At 31.6% G+C, this 18,488-nt stretch overlaps 1 protein-coding gene across 3 annotated transcripts in view; it reads right to left on the reverse strand.

Moving 5' to 3' along the window:
• Positions 1–18,488, reverse strand: part of LOC127719904 (uncharacterized) — a 154,793-nt gene that overhangs the window by 67,056 nt on the left and 69,249 nt on the right. For 2 of the 3 annotated variants that reach the window (XM_052226259.1, XM_052226257.1), the window contains exons 29-32: positions 18,048–18,065; positions 7,751–7,873; positions 4,720–5,436; positions 3,923–4,055 (exon numbers count right to left, since the gene is read on the reverse strand). In XM_052226259.1, coding sequence (XP_052082219.1) covers positions 3,923–4,055; positions 4,720–5,436; positions 7,751–7,873; positions 18,048–18,065 — 991 coding nt within the window. The remainder of the gene's footprint in view (positions 1–3,922; positions 4,056–4,719; positions 5,437–7,750; positions 7,874–18,047; positions 18,066–18,488) is intronic. The other variant, XM_052226258.1, reaches the window with a different exon arrangement.

Consider the following 18,488-nt stretch of genomic DNA (forward strand, 5'->3'; position numbering starts at 1 on the left):
GAGGATAGCTTGGACTTTTTTTGTGAATTATTTTAAAAGTTTCTGTTGCAATAGTTTTTATTCTTCTAATTTTTAAAGAAGGTAATTTTAACTTTTCTAGCAGTTTTTCGTATGAACTATCATAATCTTCATAGATGAATCTAAGAGCTCTTTCTTGATTTTTTTCTATTTTAAGAGAATTGTTTTCGCTGCAGTAGTGCCAAATTACTGGACAATAGTTAAAATACGAAAGAATGAATGAGTAGTATGCTGTTAAACTACCTAGCCTGTTTAAATATTTACCCATTCATTTTAGAATAGATATTGTCTTGATGCCTTTTTACATATTTCAGATATATGATTGTTAAAATTTAAGTCCGAATCTATAGTTATTCCAAGAAGTTTAACATTTTCTGCACAAGAAATTTTGATTCCATTTAAATTGAATGTCCAATTATGTTTATTTGTTTTTTTTCCAATGGCTTTAGCCTGGAATTTGTCAGGATAAGCCGTCACTAAATTTATTTAAAACCAGTTTATCAGATTTAAACTATCAGTTTCTAAACTTTGAAAAACTTTATCCATATCATAATCACTATATGATACAGTGTTCTTAATGATAATATCATGGGAATTGGTAATATATCAAGAACCAATTCTGTTAACATTTTGGATATAGTTTCTAAAACTGTTCGTAAAAACCGTTCTCATGGTCGTAGAAAAAATCGCAATCAAAGAAAATTTCGGACCAATCATACCAATATTTCGGACCTAATTTCTATTTCAAAAAACAATGGCAGACATTATCTGTTAACAAAGCTCTGTTCATTACCGGTTAATAAGTTAAATAAAATTTTAGAGGATTGCAACACAATTTCATATAGCAGTCCTAAGTATGAAATCGTTCAAATTATAATGGCATATTGTTATTCTAAACTGTTTCCCAAAATTGATCGCCCTGAAGATCATAAAAAACAGTTTATTAAAATAAAGTATGTCAATAAAGGTTTTGATTTTGTAAATATTGCCGGTATTTTTAACGACTATTCTGTTAAAGAACAAATTTCTGGGATATTTTGATAATACTGAGCTCCCTCTTATTTGTTATATTTACAAGAAATCTACCCGGAAATTTGTGTTTAATTATAGCCAATTGTGTAAAGATGTTAATATCAGTGAAAATACACCTACTTCATGTAATTGCAGTAATTCCGAATACATTTATGGACCCATTTCCCATGTTATAACAGGAGATCTTAACATCGTTCAAGACCGAGAGTTAAAATCATTCCTCAGTAAAGGACCTAAATATCGTCCCCCGTCAATTATTAATTGGAATGAGTGTCGTAATTTCATCCACGACTCACTCCATACTTACTGTTTGAAATGGATAAAACGGGAAAAAGCTGACAAAAAATCTTTGGACTCTTTTTTTAATTCAGTAATGAACATAGTTGATATACGTATTCAACATTTTAAAGAACATTTTACTCTTAACAATAACCACAATAAACCTATTTCTCATATCAAACATAAACTAAAAGAACTAGGCAAGGAATTTGTTTTTGTCCCGGCCGATAAAGCTGCTAATAATATTAATATTGTTTGACGTAAATTTTACATTGAGGTTCTGAAAAAAGAAATCACCAATTCACCAACATTCCAACTCACTCCATTTTCAGAAAACGACATCTGTAACAAACATAAACTTTTAGCTACCGCTTTACAAGCAGAACCAAATACAATGAAAGTCCCAACTATGTATTGGCTTCCGAAGCTACACAAAACACCTTACAAATATAGATTTATTTCGTCTTCAAGCCATTGTTCCACTACTAAATTGTCTATTCTTCTTACCAGTACACTTGGTACAATCAAAAACCTGATAATAAATTGTTCAAATAAGGCCTTCGAAAATAGTGGAATTAATTACTTTTGGAGTGTCAAGAACTCGTTGGAAGTACTTGATAAATTACATGCATATATTGGTGATTTTGAATCTGTTCAAAGTTTTGATTTTTCTACCCTATATACCACATATCACATTCTCATTAAGAAAAAATTCACACACCTAATTAAATGGGCATTTAAAAAGTCAGAATGTGAATATATATGTTCAAACTCTTTTAGGTCATTTTTTAGTAGTAATAAACAAAAAAACTATGTCAATTGGACATGCTTTGATACTATATATGCCCTTGAATTTTTACTAGATAACATTTTTGTTCGCTTTGGAGATTCCGTATATCGTCAGGTTATCGGAATTCCAATAGGGACTAACTGTGCACCACTTATTGCGGACCTTTTTTTGTATTGCTATGAGTTACAATTTATGACAAAAATCAGCAAAGACCCATCGAAACAACATCTGATACACAAATTTAATAATACTTTTAGATATTTGGATGATATTTTGGCTCTCAATAATGACGACTTCTGTATGTATACTAAAGAAATTTATCCTGTTGAACTTACTTTAAATAAAGCTAATACTAACAATGACCACTGCCCTTTCCTCGATCTTGATATCTATATCATTAATGGAAAGCTTAATACTAAAATATATGATAAAAGAGATGATTTTTCATTTCCTATCGTTAATTATCCATTTTTAGATGGTGACGTTCCCTTGTCACCATCTTACAGTGTTTATATATCTCAACTTGTACGATTCGCTCGTGTATGTAACAATGTTTTAGATTTTAACGAGAGAAATTTATGTATTACTGAAAAATTATTACACCAGGGTTTTCGATATCACAAACTAGTCAAAACATTTACTAAATTTTATCATCGGTATAAGGACATCATTCGTAAATATAGCTCAACATGCAGACTTCTTATACGTTCAGGTATTTCACATCCAATTTTTTATGGAAATATTCTTTGTAAAGCACAAAAATGTCAGTATTCACCTCTGAAGCTAACAAAACCTTTAAATAGACTTATTAAGAAGGGATATAGTTACGATACTGTTGTCAGGTCATTAAAGATTGCATATTTTGGCGTTAATATTGATTCACTTATAGGGTCTTTGCATCGGCACTAAACACATTTATTTAAAAACCAGTTGTTGGCATGACACGGGTTATGTTCTTCTCATATATGTTATGATGGTATGATACTAAACCCCTAACGGGAAGGATTGTGCCTGATATTCATATGATGAAGACATAATCTTTCAATCAGTTTAATTGAAGTCTGGAGCTGGCATGTCAGTTAACTGCTAGTAGTCTGTTGTTATTTATGTATTATTGTCATTTTGTTTATTTTCTTTGGTTACATCTTCTGACATCAGACTCGGACTTCTCTTGAACTGAATTTTAATGTGCGTATTGTTATGCGTTTACTTTTCTACATTGGCTAGAGGTATAGGGGGAGGGTTGAGATCTCATAAACATGTTTAACCCCGCCACATTTTTGCGCCTGTCCCAAGTCAGGAGCCTCTAGCCTTTGTTAGTCTTGTATTATTTTTAATTTTAGTTTCTTGTGTACAATTTGGAGTTTAGTATGGCGTTCATTATCACTGAACTAGTATATATATTTGTTTAGGGGCCAGCTGAAGGACGCCTCCGGGTGCGGGAATTTCTCGCTGCATTGAAGACCTGTTGGTGACCTTCTGCTGTTGTCTGTTCTATGGTCGGGTTGTTGTCTCTTTGACACATTCCCCATTTCCATTCTCAATTTTATTATCATCAGATAATTATAAATGGTGCCATTTTGAACAAAATGAAATATGCCATTTATAAAGACATTGAAAAGAACTGGACCAAGAATTGACCCTTGTGGTACACCTTTATACATACCATCCCATTAACTGTAAGAACTTCCAATTTCATTACGCTGCATGTTTTCTGTTTTCTAAATAACTTTGTAATAACTTTAGAGAATTTTTTGACAGACCAAACATAGTGAAGATCTCAAAGAAGATCTTTTTACATACCAGGATAGTATTGTCCTTTCTTTCCAAACCTAGGGTACATCTCAAAGATGATCTTGTTAACCAATGTAATCTCATCTTTATCAAGAATCCCATTGGCATCTTTGTCCACCTCCACAAATAAAGCTTTCTTTTCCTTAAATTATCACAACAGCAATAATGTTAATTCTCAAAATACAAAATTAATTTCTTCAGGATCTTAAATGCTCCTCATCTTTTATTTTAACACTGCAACTATTTTTGTATACTGTATATTCATTTATTTTCATGGGTATTTTTGTGGATTGTGGGAAAATTATATTTTTGTGGATACTTGATGTCATTGTTTTTCCTTAAGTCTGCTTACAAGCCTAACGAAAAATTGTACTTCGTTGAACATTCAAATTAGTAGCTCACCTATAACCAAGAAATCAATGAAAATTGGTATCCAAGGAATAATAATGAATCTGCTTTATAAATAAGGATATAAACACTTGTAAATCTGACAAAAAGTAAGCAAATACAAAAGTGGTTATAAAAATCATAAGTTGAATTGGAAAGGCAATGTCATTGCCAAATGAAACTATTACTATTAAGTAATGTGAAGCTGTGTGATGTCTATATTATAGAGCTAAGTACTATTTCTGAACTGACTTTATTGTATATTCTTCTACATGCTATTCATTAAGAAATAATTCCACTGATTGGAAAAAGGGAGGTTATTTAGTATTTGAAAACTCAGTTTAGTAAACAATAATCATCAATCTTATAAAATTGTCAGAACCAGGACTTATGAGGATCAAAACAGATAAATAACTAACCTCTTCCGTCATCATCTTAAACACTGTTACATTGTTAAGGGCTGTGATGAATGTGCTCTTATTTGGCTGTATTTTCTGCTCTAGGAAATCTGGAAACCATGGTATTCCAGAAAGGTCAAGGTGAGTGAGAGGCAGGGAACATAGTTCTTCTGGTACTTCTTCCACTATATTGGATGCAGCATAGAGTTTCTCAAGTGACGTTAACTTTCCAATTCCTCTCAAATTGATTTTACCAAGGTTATTAGCCTCTAAAACTTGTAAGTTGGTCAAAGAGTAGACTTCTGCTGGAATACCACCCAATGGATTAAAACTTATGTTCAAATTTTCCAACGTTTCTTTGACAGAAGATAAATCGTTTGGAAGTTTAGATAAGTTGTTGCTACTAACATCTAAGCTCTCCAACCCGGTGAGGCAAGAAAATCCTTCTGGTAGTGATGTAAGTTTGTTCTGTGATAGATTCAGCTCGTTCAAATTTTTAAACATCTTGAAGAAATTATCAGGCAAGGCTTCAATTCCGTTATCTTGGAATTCAAATTTGTGCATGAACTTCGCATAACTTTTGAAAGCTGAGGAATCAAAGTCATTGAGATCTGCATGAGAAATGCTAGATTGGCTATGACCTTCACATTTAATAACATTTGAGGTACCAGTTATGTGAAACTTTGAACTTAAACTTTTCACTGATTTCTCATCTTTGAGTATCTTTGCTGGCAGAGTCTAAAGAAAATAAGAAACAGCAAGTATTCAATAAATGTAAGAAGGAATTATTTTTCTGAATTAAATATGTTAATAAAACTTAAAATACTGTTGGTACATATTACAGTATTTAACATGAAATATTTTTGTTTGAGAAACAGGAAATCTCAAAGGAGAAGGTGTGCTTTTTTGGCCTAAAAAAGTGAAACATATATATATATAACATCAAAAGAGATAATTTTTGCATAAAGATAATTGATATGTATGAGCAAAGTTTAAAACATAAGGCATTTGAAATATTATAATGATTTAATTAGCCATAGAAAGATTCCATAAATTTGATTTTCTAAGCAAAATTACAACAATTGCGTATATATTTCTATTCATATTTATATCTATGAGTTGGAAATAATTAGCACATACAAATATCATATAATAAACATTTACATGAGAAATGCTATTAATATAGACAAACATTGTGGTGAATTATTAAGTTAGTACTTGCATGTGTTCTTTATTTGCAGGTCCAAAAACTTATTGAAAATTAACAAAAAAGGAATATAAGGGTTTTTTCCATGAAGTCATCGGGGCCTTGGTGGTCAAGTGGTCTAAGTAGTCTACTACTGTAATCACTAGCCAGTCAATACTGAGGTTATGAGTTCGAACCCCGCTCGTGCGGGTGCACTCGACTCCAATCTTAATTGACTAGGATTGTCAGTTTTCCTGTCGAAGGTCATGGTTTTCTCTGGGCACTCCGGCTTCCTCCACCAATAAAAACTGGTTGCCACGAAAAAGCCCAAAAGTGGAGCTTAAAAGTGGTGTTAAAACACCAATAATCAATCAATCAATCCATGAGGTCACAACTACATTTATAATGTCATCATGGATCGTAAAACACTTTTATTTTAAATTTGTTATCATCTCATCAAAATGGAAATTTTAGATTTCTGTGAAAAAGTTAGCTGAACATTAGGCCCTCACTGGAAGAAAATGAGTTTGGACTTATGTTTAGACAATAAACTATTTTGTTTTTGATTAGTTCCTGCATCAAATAACTGCACAGGAACCATCCTTGGTATGAATTTTTATGAAAGATATTAGAATTTAATATTTGTGATCTAGAAACCAACAGCTGGGGTATTTTGTGCACTAATAAAAGGCATAGCTCCAGATTGATATAGATTCTACCACTGTGTCGAGTGTGATACGATATTTATCCACTCGAGACAGTTAAATTTTCAAATTTAAAACGTGAGGATAGCCGAGCATTTTAATATTTAAAATTTAACTGTCGAGAGTGGATAAATATCGTATTACACGAGATTTGGTGGTGGAATCTGTTTCTCTAATGATTTTCAAACAATACGCAGGCAAATTTATTCCTTCTTTTCGAATGATCTGCAAAAAGATGTGTTCTTTCTATGTGACGTCATCAGGCATGGTCGCCTTTTTTCATGCCGTCACAATAGGAAATTCAGAGGAAAGCAAGAAAATTCGACGTCATAATCGGATTTTAACCAATGAAGAACTGAGATCAAACGAACCACACGTTGATTAAATTTTTTTTATACAATGGGTGCAGAAAGGGATAAATTGACGAAGAATTAGAGAAAAATGATTATGCCATTTTTTTACATTTGAATTTAATAATATTTAAATAAGATTGTCTAGATGTCCCTCAGATAAAGGCATATCAGATATCTGTATTTTAATATTTGAAAGTTACCATATGTAATCTGGAAAAAAATTTTTGGCAAGGGTTTGGCCAAATTTATTATATGACAAGCTCTCAAAATGAGTTTTTTTGGCATTTATTGCAATTGAGCAATCAAATAAAAAAGTTTGAACTCATTAAGCAATGATGTCAGGCAAAATTCAACAATATAACAACTTATATCTAGCAGAGTTAGTCTGAATAACATCTGGAGAATTTTATTTGATAGATAGATCATACTTTAAATTTCCAATTTAAACAGCCCCAAAAAAGTCTTTATCATACCTTTTCCTGTAACCATTACTGGCTCAGTAGGTCCATCAGTATTTGATATTTTCAGGATCTTGTACTTATTAGAGTGCATGTATGTGGGCAATACCTTTTCTGATAACAATATTTAACAATCAAGACTTAATAATATAGACCAATTCCAAAATATTTTTTTTATGAATTTGTTAGGCAGGTTGACCCAAGGTCATTCTGTATAAATGACCTCAAGGCCCAGTCTACTCTTACTGTGATGTAATAAAATCAGCAGTGGGACATCCAAAAAGTATAGGAAAAGTGAAAGTTGCCATTCTATTGGTTTGTAGGCCCTAATCTGATTACAGCTGCACTTACTGTAGACCTATCTATTTTCCTGGACCTCTTGTTACTACCAACCACTAGGTAGTGATTGTATGTATTAATCCACAGGAAGTAATGGAAAAATATCCTCTTGAAACCCATCTCTAACAGGTCCAACTAAAAAAGAAAGAACATAGCTGTAAAATTCTGTCAAGGTTCAAGTCAGGATTTAAATAAAGTTCAGAATAAAGGTCAACTCTGTTAAATTTGTTTTAATACAAATATACATGCATATTCATATTAAAATCATTTATTATCAACTATTTACTTCTTGATAAACAAGAGGCTCTCAAGAGCCTGAATCGCTCACCTGTAATTTTTTGCTTAAATCTTTCATCAATGATTATTTTTGCTTTTTAATATATATTAATGAGTGGCTTAAAAATTCCATTGAGATGTTCTTTGTATCTGTCATATTTTCTTCAAAAGCAAAGAAATACATTTTACCCCTATGTTCCATTTTAGCCATAGTGGCTATGTTTCTTGATGTACAAGAAAATTAGCCATAGTGGCTATGTTTCTTGACGTACAAGAAAATTAGCCATAGTGGCTATGTTTCTTGACGTACAAGAAAATAAAATACAAAATTTATGCTAGATACTCTATCTGAAACTCATTCAGCCCAAGTTTGGCTGAAATTGATTCAGCAGTTTCAAAGGAGAAGATTTTTTAAAGTAAGCAAACTAGATGAACAAATTGTGAAAAATTGTCTTTAAAGGGCAATAACTCCTTAAGGACACATTTGACAATTTTGGTCATATTAACTTATTTGTAGATCTTACTTTGCTCAACATTTTACTGTTCACAGTTTATCTTAATCATAAATAATATTCAAGATAATAACCAAAAACTGCAAAATTCCTTAAAATTACCAATTTAGTTGCAGCAACCCAACAATGGACTGTTAGACTCGTCTGAAAATTTCATGGCTGATAGAACTTGGCCTATTGAACATTTTAAACTCTCATCAGATTTGCTCTAATTGCTTAAGTGTTTGAGATATATTAGCCAAAAGCTGCATTTTACCCCTATGTTCTAATTTTAGCCATGGCGGCCATGTTTTTTGACGAAACAGAAAATAAAACACAATCTTTATTCTTGATACCCTACGGATCATTCAGCTTAAGTTTGGTTGGGATTGGTTCAGTAGTTTTAGAGGAGAAGATTTTTTAAAGTTAGAAAACATGATAAACAAATTGTGTAAAATTGTCCTCAAAGGGCAATACTCCTTAAGGGGTCAATTGACAATTTTGGTCATACAAAACTTATTTGTAGATCTTAATTTGCTGAACATATTTGCTGTTTACAGTTTATCTTTATCATTAATACTATTCAAGATAATAACCAAAAACTGCAAAATTTCCTAAAAAATTTCCAATTTAGTGGCAGCAACCCAACAATGGGTTATTAGATTCATCTGAAAATTTCAGGGCTGATAGAACTTTACCATATGAACACTTTTACCCCTGTCATATTTGTTCTAACTCCTTTGGTTTTTTAGATATAAGCCAAAAACTGTATTTTACCCCTATGTTCTATTTTTAGCCATGGTGGCCATGTTTTTTGACGAAACAGAAAATAAAACACAAATTTTATTCTAGATACCCTAAGGATCATTCAGCTTACGTTTGGTTGGAATTGGTTCAGTGGTTTCAGAGGAGAAGATTTTTTAAAGTTAGAAAACATGCTAAAGAAATTGTGTAAAATTGTTCTTAAAGGGCAAAAACTCTTTAAGGGGTCAATTGACAATTTTGGTCATGAAACTTATCTGAGATCTTACTTTGCTGAACATATTTGCTGTTTACAGTTTATCTTTATCATTAATACTATTTAAGATAATAACCAAAAACTGCAAAATTTCCTTAAAAGTACCAATTTAGTGGCAGCAACCCAACAATGGGTTATTAGATTCATCTGAAAATTTCAGGGCTGATTGAACTTTACCTTATAAAAACTTTAACCCCATGTCAGATTTGCTCTAACTGCTTTGGTTTTTGAGATATAAGCCAAAAACTGCATTTTACCCCTATGTTCTATTTTTAGCCATGGCGGCCATGTTTTTTGACGAAACAGAAAATAAAACACAATCTTTATTCTTGATACCCTAAGGATCATTCAGCTTAAGTTTGGTTGGAATTGGTTCAGTGGTTTCAGAGGAGAAGATTTTTTAAAGTTAGAAAACATGATAAACAAATTATGTAAAATTGTTCTTAAAGGGAAACTCCGCAAAAAAATGAAAAATTGATATTTTGTTCTTTAAGCATAAAAAACCACATGCTCATAAATAAAAAACTTTTATTCTCTATGAAAAGAGATCAAAATCGATTTTTGAAATTCACTATCAGTTCTCGACATATCGCCATCTTGTCGGCATGTTCGATCTAAAAAGTCACGTGATATCTATAAACCACAAAGACCAAAATGAATCAGGGATTTACCGACCGTGCGTTAAAAACTCCCATCATCAATCGGGGATTACCGTAGATGATCACCCATTGTGAAAATGTCTTATCAAGCGTACGGTTGTTCTGTGAGACAAGGTTATGACAAAGTCTAAATAGTTTTCCCAAACCCACAAAAAAGAAAATAGTTATGATCTATAGCAAGCACAAGTTGATGTGTGAAGACCATTTTGAACAATCTTGTTTCGAGGGAGATTTGATGGTAATTATACTTTTTTTAATAACAAAATAACCTAGCAGTTCTGATAGCTATAGTTTATCCTTATATCCTTACATGATAAGATCTCGTTAATTCAATGAAAGATATATTTGATGAGGAAGAAAAGTTTCAATTAAAAGAAAGACAAATGCAGTGTTCTTGTAACAATCACTGATTTACAAAAGATTCATTAGTATGCCTCTTTTATATAAAGTGCATTGGTTTATATAAAGAATAGTTCCGTATTTAGTCAAGATAATTTTTTAAATTAATAAAGTTATACGATAAATAACATTTTTTAAATTATGATATTTAACGGATATTGACGGGGAGCAATGTTAGGAAGAGGTTTTAGCTAATTTAAGACAAAGTATGTTGATATAGTATAATATTCCCAGGTTATAGAAATGTAAATATCGAAATATTGGACATCTCAATTTTTTTTCAAAAAAGTTTTTTAACAAATCTTTTAACTATATCAAATTGATACGGGATCAATTCGGAACAGTCACTTATAAAGACACTTTACAGTTAAATGTGTGACCCTATCTGGTATGTTTGGAAACAAATGTATATTTTTTTTTTTCTTTTTAAATTTTATTTACGTTATCTTATTATATATATATATATATATATATATATATATCCCGAATTGATAATAGGTATGTCAGAATTATTGATAGATGTCGTGTCAGAGTGACACATTCAGTAAGTTATCCCAAGGACGTATATTAGATACACGTCCTTGGTTATTCCAGTGACATCCTGTCGACTAAAAATTCCTATTACACAATATATTATACAGGTTCATGCATGGCTTCTTAATTGAGGTACCCGACGTGCACAGGTAACATTTATTGAACCACATATATTTGTGTTCAACGTTATTTATCTTGTGCGTGTTTGAAATTATAATTCCACCTGTTAATGAATGATGTTCTGATAATAATATTATCCCACTATTTTTGCTGATAATAAGTTTAAAAATTTTATAAACATGATCTTTAAAAAAATTTGTGAAATATATATACTGTTTTGTCATAATTCTGGACCCTTCTTTTGAAAAAAAAAATCTTCACGCAAATGCAAGCTTTTGACGATTGGCAAACATGCAGTATAAAGTAATGCAGCATTATAGTCAGTATCAAATATTTATTTATTGACGATAAGAGAGCTCCTTCTATGTCTAATGTCCCTATCTTTATACGGATTAGAACGACAGGGGAAACAGTCACTGTAAAGGAACGGAGATAGAGTGGTATAGTGAAAAAAAAATAACCGATTAGAGAAAATTATACTACATAGAGAATGATCGACGAAAAGGGTAATAGTTATTGTAAAGGAAAAGAGATAAAGAGAGTCATAGTAAAAAAATGTTTGCTAGACAGTTACTGCTCGCTTTGATATTTTTATACAAAATCACACATCGTGTTCCAAATTGGTATTCACGTGCGCTAACTTGATGTGTTAAGTTTCTGCATAGCATGGTTAAAAATAATTAAGTATCCCATTTGTTATATCGTAGTGTCACTGTGTTTCTTTGTTCAATTTATTTAGTTTGTTAATGATTATGTAAATAAGAATAAATCTGTATAAAACTTCATACCCGTTTAGTTATTGCCTGTAGGCGTTTCATTATTGTTACATTTAATATATATATAGAATCTTTCATACATCTTAAAGTAAAAGATGTGTGTCTGAGTCAAACGGCGACACGAGAAGCCTGTATACTAGTACGACTCGAGTATAGCATGTAAAAATCCTACTCAATATGGTTGTATTGGAAATCTTTTCATACAGATAGATAACTCATAGTCCGACATTTATGTAATATTTGCCACATGACGCTCATATTTCTTTCTACTAACATCATCTTATTCATTAAATATTGCTGTAAACATCGACGGTTCACACCCAAACCAAATGTAATATACCTTTAGAGCTTCTCCGTGGTATACACTTGTCACAAATATATAGATGAAATTCGTTATTGAAGTGAATCTACATCTCACAAACACAATTTTTGAATTACGATTTTGAGTGAACACCCACCAGACCAATACAAAATGGCAAGATATAACCATGCAGGCATTCAGTTTTCGTCAGACACAAGATAAATAATACACTCATATTGCTTTCTACTATCATCATCTGCTTCATCAAATATTGCTGTTAACAACGATGGTCCACACAAAAAAAAAGGAATTACATACAATCAGAGCTTCTCAGGGGTATACACTTGTGAAATATATAGACGAAATTCGGTATTGAGAAGAGAAATTACATCTCACAAACATTACCTTTGAATTACGATTTTGAGTGAACACACACCAAACCAATAAAAACGTATAGCAAGATACATAACCATGCAGGCATTAAGTTTTCGTCAGGTACAAGATAAATAATCGCTCTCATAAACGTACATGCAAGCAGTTTATGATATCAAGAATAAGAGGTCGATGTCTGTAGATCATTGTTCAGTTCGTTTACTGACTGTTCGGATTTAGGCATGTCACTTATTCATTCTTGGAAGCATTCGTGTACCCCATCCGACGATAGGAACTCTTTTCCGATAGTGTTGACAACTATGCTTGTATGGTGATTCTGTTTTTCTGGGCAAGTGGTTGGCCTCCCCTGACCCAACAAACAAACGAACGATACTCTATTAGTCTGCTTTGTCCTTTAGAAAGAACATCTGGAGCTCATCTTCAACGGCGCTTATACCTCAGGAAAAGTATACTAGTACAGCTTGTTTCAAGGAGACGAACTGTTCTAAAATCGTCATTGTCAGCACTACATTACTAAGCTATGCCATTAATTACTACAATTACTATTTTGGATTAATGACGGCTACCCTGTAGAGTATTACACTAAATTATAATATAATATAAAAATGATTATATTTAATTTTCATATGTTCAAACCGTTAAAGACAATTAGAACACCTCATACAAAAAACAGATCGAAAGAAAAAAAAAGAAACTAAAAATTTCCAGACGGAATAAACAATTATTTTAATAGCTTAGATTTATAATGAATGAAATAAATGATAATTGGCATTCTTTTCACAAATAATTATTCTAAGAGATTGTTAGTTGAATTTATTATGTAGGAATGAAATTTTAAAAAGAAGATAAAAAATCATGCATGTTGTACTATTGTATTTTTTCAATAAAAACTTTTAAATTCCGATAGTTTTTCGATTGTTAGCATTTAAACATCGCCAGATTTAAATACAAGTTAAAGAATTCCGGTAAAGTAAATTAAACAGATGTGCAATTATTAATTGGGAAATGTTAAATTAATTTTCTTTTAACTTCATATTTTAATTTTATGCTAATTGCATAGAGCGTAATCGAAAATTGTTCCATTTCAAAATACACTTCCGGAATTAAAAAAATTAAATGTTTATTTTCAATTAATTTATACATTTTAATTATTGTTTCTCTATTGTCATCGGGTATTTCAGCTTGGTGTATTAAACACGCTATACTGTTTCTGTTTATCCATTCAAAATGACAACATTCACACCTGTGTATGCTTGAATTCACACCTGTGTACGCCTGATGCTAAATTGCTGCAAGGTAAAGTTCAAACAAATTCTCCTCAAATCGATAAATAAACAATGACTTTACAAAATAATATACACACTCTGTTCACAAATATTTTGCCTTGAAATGGTTACCAAAGTTATAACGGAAAATAAAACGTAAAATATTTTCAGTTCAATATCAGTCAAAGTGTTCAACAGATATTTTATGAAAAAATCTCAACAATAATTTATGAAATTAATTCGAAAATATTTATATTTAGATAACTTCATATAGGAAGTTTTATTCAATCAATACAAAACGGTACACACATATTCATTTTCTTTCATTCTTATATTGTGGTTATTAACTACGACCAACGGTCATCTGTGCGCTTTTAATTACGTAAAATTCTGATAAGCAATTAAGACTTTAACATATTTTATTTTTTCCCATGATTCAACAAATCGGGTTAAAACGTCACAACCCAGTGACGTAGGTCAACCAAAAAAGTAACAAATACTTGATTTTCTCCGTTATTAGAAAGAATATAAATTTAAAACTTTGTGAATGTGTTTTTTATGTTAAGATGAACATATTTAGATGATAAGTAAAAAATTGCGGACTTTCCCTTTAAAGGGCAATAACTCTTTAAGGGGTCAATTGACAATTTTGGTCATATAAAACTTATTTGTAGATCTTACTTTGCTGAACATATTTGCTGTTTACAGTTTATCTTTATCATTAATAGTATTCAAGATAATAACCAAAAACTGCAAAATTTCCTTAAAATTACCAATTCAGTGGCAGCAACCCAACAATGGGTTATTAGATTCATCTGAAAATTTCAGGGCTGATAGAACTTTACCTTATGAACACTTTAACCCCCATGTCAGATTTGCTGTAACTGCTTTGGTTTTTGAGATATAAGCCAATAAAATGCTCCACTGGGGCGCAGCTTGATACGACCACAGAGGTCGAACCCTGAACAGTTGGGGCAAGTATGGACACAACATTCAAGCTTGATACAGCACTGAATTTGGATTGTAATTAAATATTTGACACAGCATAGGTTTCTAACACAGAATGAATGTGGTCTAAGAACTTAAAATTTTTTAATTTACCTATTCAAACCATATCATTATTATTTGCTTTTATATATAAATCAGAAGTAACCAATTTAAAATGGAAAATTTAAAGAAAAAAAAAATCCCCCCCCCCCCCTCAAATTTTTTGAACCCCTTATGATTCATCACCCCCCAAACTCAATCGCAGCCTTCCCTTTGTGGTATGGTACCTTGCATGTTAATTTCAGAGAGATCCATACACTTGAACACAAGTTATTGTCTGGAAACTAGAAAAATGCTTTGTTTTTGGCCCCTTTTTGGCCCCCAAATTCCTAAATGTTTAGGGCAATTACCCCAAAACTCAAACCCAGCTTTCCCTTTGTGATATAGAACCTTGCAGTGCAATTTCATAAAGATCCATACACTTACACACAAGTTATTGTCCTGAAACTAGAAAAATGCTTGTTTTTTAGCCCCTTTATGGCCCCTTATTCCTAAAATTTTCAGGGAATCACCCCCAAAATCAATCCAAGCCTTCCCTTTGTGGTATGTTACCTTGCAGAAAAATTTCAGAGAGATCCATACACGTGAACACAAGTTATTGTCTGGAAACTAATAAAATGCTTATTTTTGGCCTCTTTTTGGCCCCTTATTCCTAAAAGTTTTGGGCAATTACCCCCAAACTCAATTCCAGCTTTCCCTTTGTGATATGGAACCTTGTAGTACAATTTCATAAAGATCCGTACACTTACACACAAGTTATTGTCATGTCCTTAACTGTTGGTACCATAACCCCCAAAATCAATCCCCACCTTCCTTTTGTGGTATTGAACCTTATGGTAACATTTCATAGAGATCCATTTACTTAAACTAAAGTTAGAGTGCGAAAACCAATGTGTCTTCAGACGATGACGACGCCAACGTCACACCAATATATGACCACAAAATTTTTTTGCGGTCGTATAAAAACTGCATTTTACTCCTATGTTCTATTTTTAGCCATGGCGGCCATGTTTTTTGACGAAACAGAAAATAAAACACAAAATTTATTCTAGATACCCTAAGGATTATTCAGCTTAAGTTTGGTTGGAATTGGTTCAATAGTTTCAGAGAAGAAGATGTTTGAAATAGTTTACACCAGACGGACGACGATGACAACGGACAATGACGGACGCCATGTGATGGCTAAAGCTCATCGTTCCTTAGGAACGGTGAGCTAAAAATATATGTTAATCAATGTTTTTACCAGTATAAGAATCAGTTTTTGTGGATCGAATCAGTTAATCAAATGGTTTATCCTTGTTTCACTTTCGATGTTGACATTCTTTTCCTTTTGATAACTGAACACACCTAGTTCATGCTAAACCCATCTCTATCTAAGGGGTTAAATTGAAGGTCACATGAATACGGAGTCAATGAGGTCAAATTATTCACTTGCAATTGAATAATTCATCAGCAATGTTTGTTAACTTTTTTTGACAAAATTGAACCAAACTGGCTTCTAAAATTGAATTAGTATTTCACTATTTCACTTTCACATTAATGATCGAACACAAAAAATCAGATTTTTTTTATAAATATATTTCGTAGCTAACGCCCCTTTACCAAGAACTATATTTACCTGTCAAATAAAACAAATTCAGTTTAATAATTCTTTATGATAAAATTATAGAAAATTTCGTAATATTTTATTATAAGATTAAAGAAAAATTTACAGTGTTATTTGTATTCACACTGACAAATATTTTAATACCTAAAAACAAAACAAAAACATTCAAAATCTTTTTTTTCTAAAAAAGCTTAGAAACCAAATTTTGAATGTATCACAAGAGCTAATCGAAATTTCTTAAACATATTGCTATGTGCAAAAACAATACACATCAAAGCTATATAATATCCACAGTGTTCAGACTAGTGTAACTGTTAAAACACAAATCACCTACATGTAAAATTGAGAATGGAAATGGGGAATATGTCATAGAGACAACAACCCGGCCAAAGAGCAGATAACAGCCTGTAACCCCGCTGATTTTTCTTTTATTACTAGAACCATGTAAACAAACTTATTAAACAATACTTTTGTGTGCCTAGCCTGCATAGCAAGCTGTAAAAGTTCAAACATGATGAAGTAAAACAATTCGAACCAGAAAACCAACAGCCAGATTAATGTAAAAAACAATAAACGAAATACAAATATGATATACAGCAACAAATGACAACCAATACAGAATGTGGGAAGGTTAAAAGTGTTTGTGGGCGCCCAAACATCTCCCCCTACCTGGGACTGAGGTGTAACAGCACAACATAAGAACAAACTACAAAAATCAGTTGATATGAAGTTTTTTTAAAGAATGCATGTCTTATCTTAAGGAAAAACTTGTGTTAAAAGGCAACAAATGCCAGTATTTATAGGAATGACTCAACAGATATTTAGGTATTTATGTAGGAAGAATTCAGATTCATGCTTCTATCTTCTCTAACAAAATGCAGAAATAATACTTATGTGTCCCAGATATATTCGAAAATCCAGCAAAAATGATTTATTTGAGACAAGTAAAGGATCCCAAATCTATTTGAAAACATGCAGATTGAAAAACTTGAGAGCTCTAGCCTTATTTGAAAAAGTTTTAGTGTATTTGAAAGACATACAATGAACATTTCTAATCCACATAGCAGGTACCTTACTTTAATTACTGGAGGATAGGCAATAGGATGGACAAATGCAAGCACATACTTTTAACTGGTATTTGCTGCTTTTCCAAGTACGGGTAGATATATACAGGAATGAAAAATAGAAGTTTCAAAAATAGATTGAGAATTTCAGCAGGATCAAATAATTTATACTTCATTTCTTCTTCTTTCATGCTTAAGACTTTAATAGTTTGACTAAATAGTTATATGGAACCTGCAGACAACCATTAAGATTATAAGATCTTTATAGGTTAATGTTTTTATACCATACAAACAAAACCTGAATGCATTTTAATTATTTATTTTTCATCATAGCAGCAATCTCCAACACTATGTACTTACTTTAGTTGAAATACTTGTCTGAAGTGTAAAATATATATTTTTAATGTACAGCAACATAATGTTCCATGTAGAACATTTACCTTGCAATATTTTGAGTTTTACTGTGTGAAATATTGGTCCAGGACTATTTTTTAACAACATTCAAAAATGGTGTATATATCATTTCATAAGATGTTACAATACAATGTTAGGGTTATAGCATAAATATTGGTGAATATTGTCTCTGGTGGATTGCACTCACAAACTCCTGCAACATCAAATTGTACCTAGAACAATATTCAACAATATAAGTGCCTTAAGGATGTTCGCTACTCTGTTTCAAAATATTAAGCTTTTTTAAAAAACTGTTATAAATTGATAGTATATAAATAAAGGAACTAAAAAAGCAGAAAAAAATTAAGGGTCTGTAAACTTGTTTTCGAGATATAAGCCATTGAAAAT

The sequence above is a fragment of the Mytilus californianus genome, unplaced genomic scaffold (genome assembly GCF_021869535.1).
Source record: "Mytilus californianus isolate M0D057914Y unplaced genomic scaffold, xbMytCali1.0.p SCAF_11, whole genome shotgun sequence".
NCBI classification, from domain to species: Eukaryota; Metazoa; Mollusca; class Bivalvia; order Mytilida; family Mytilidae; genus Mytilus; species Mytilus californianus.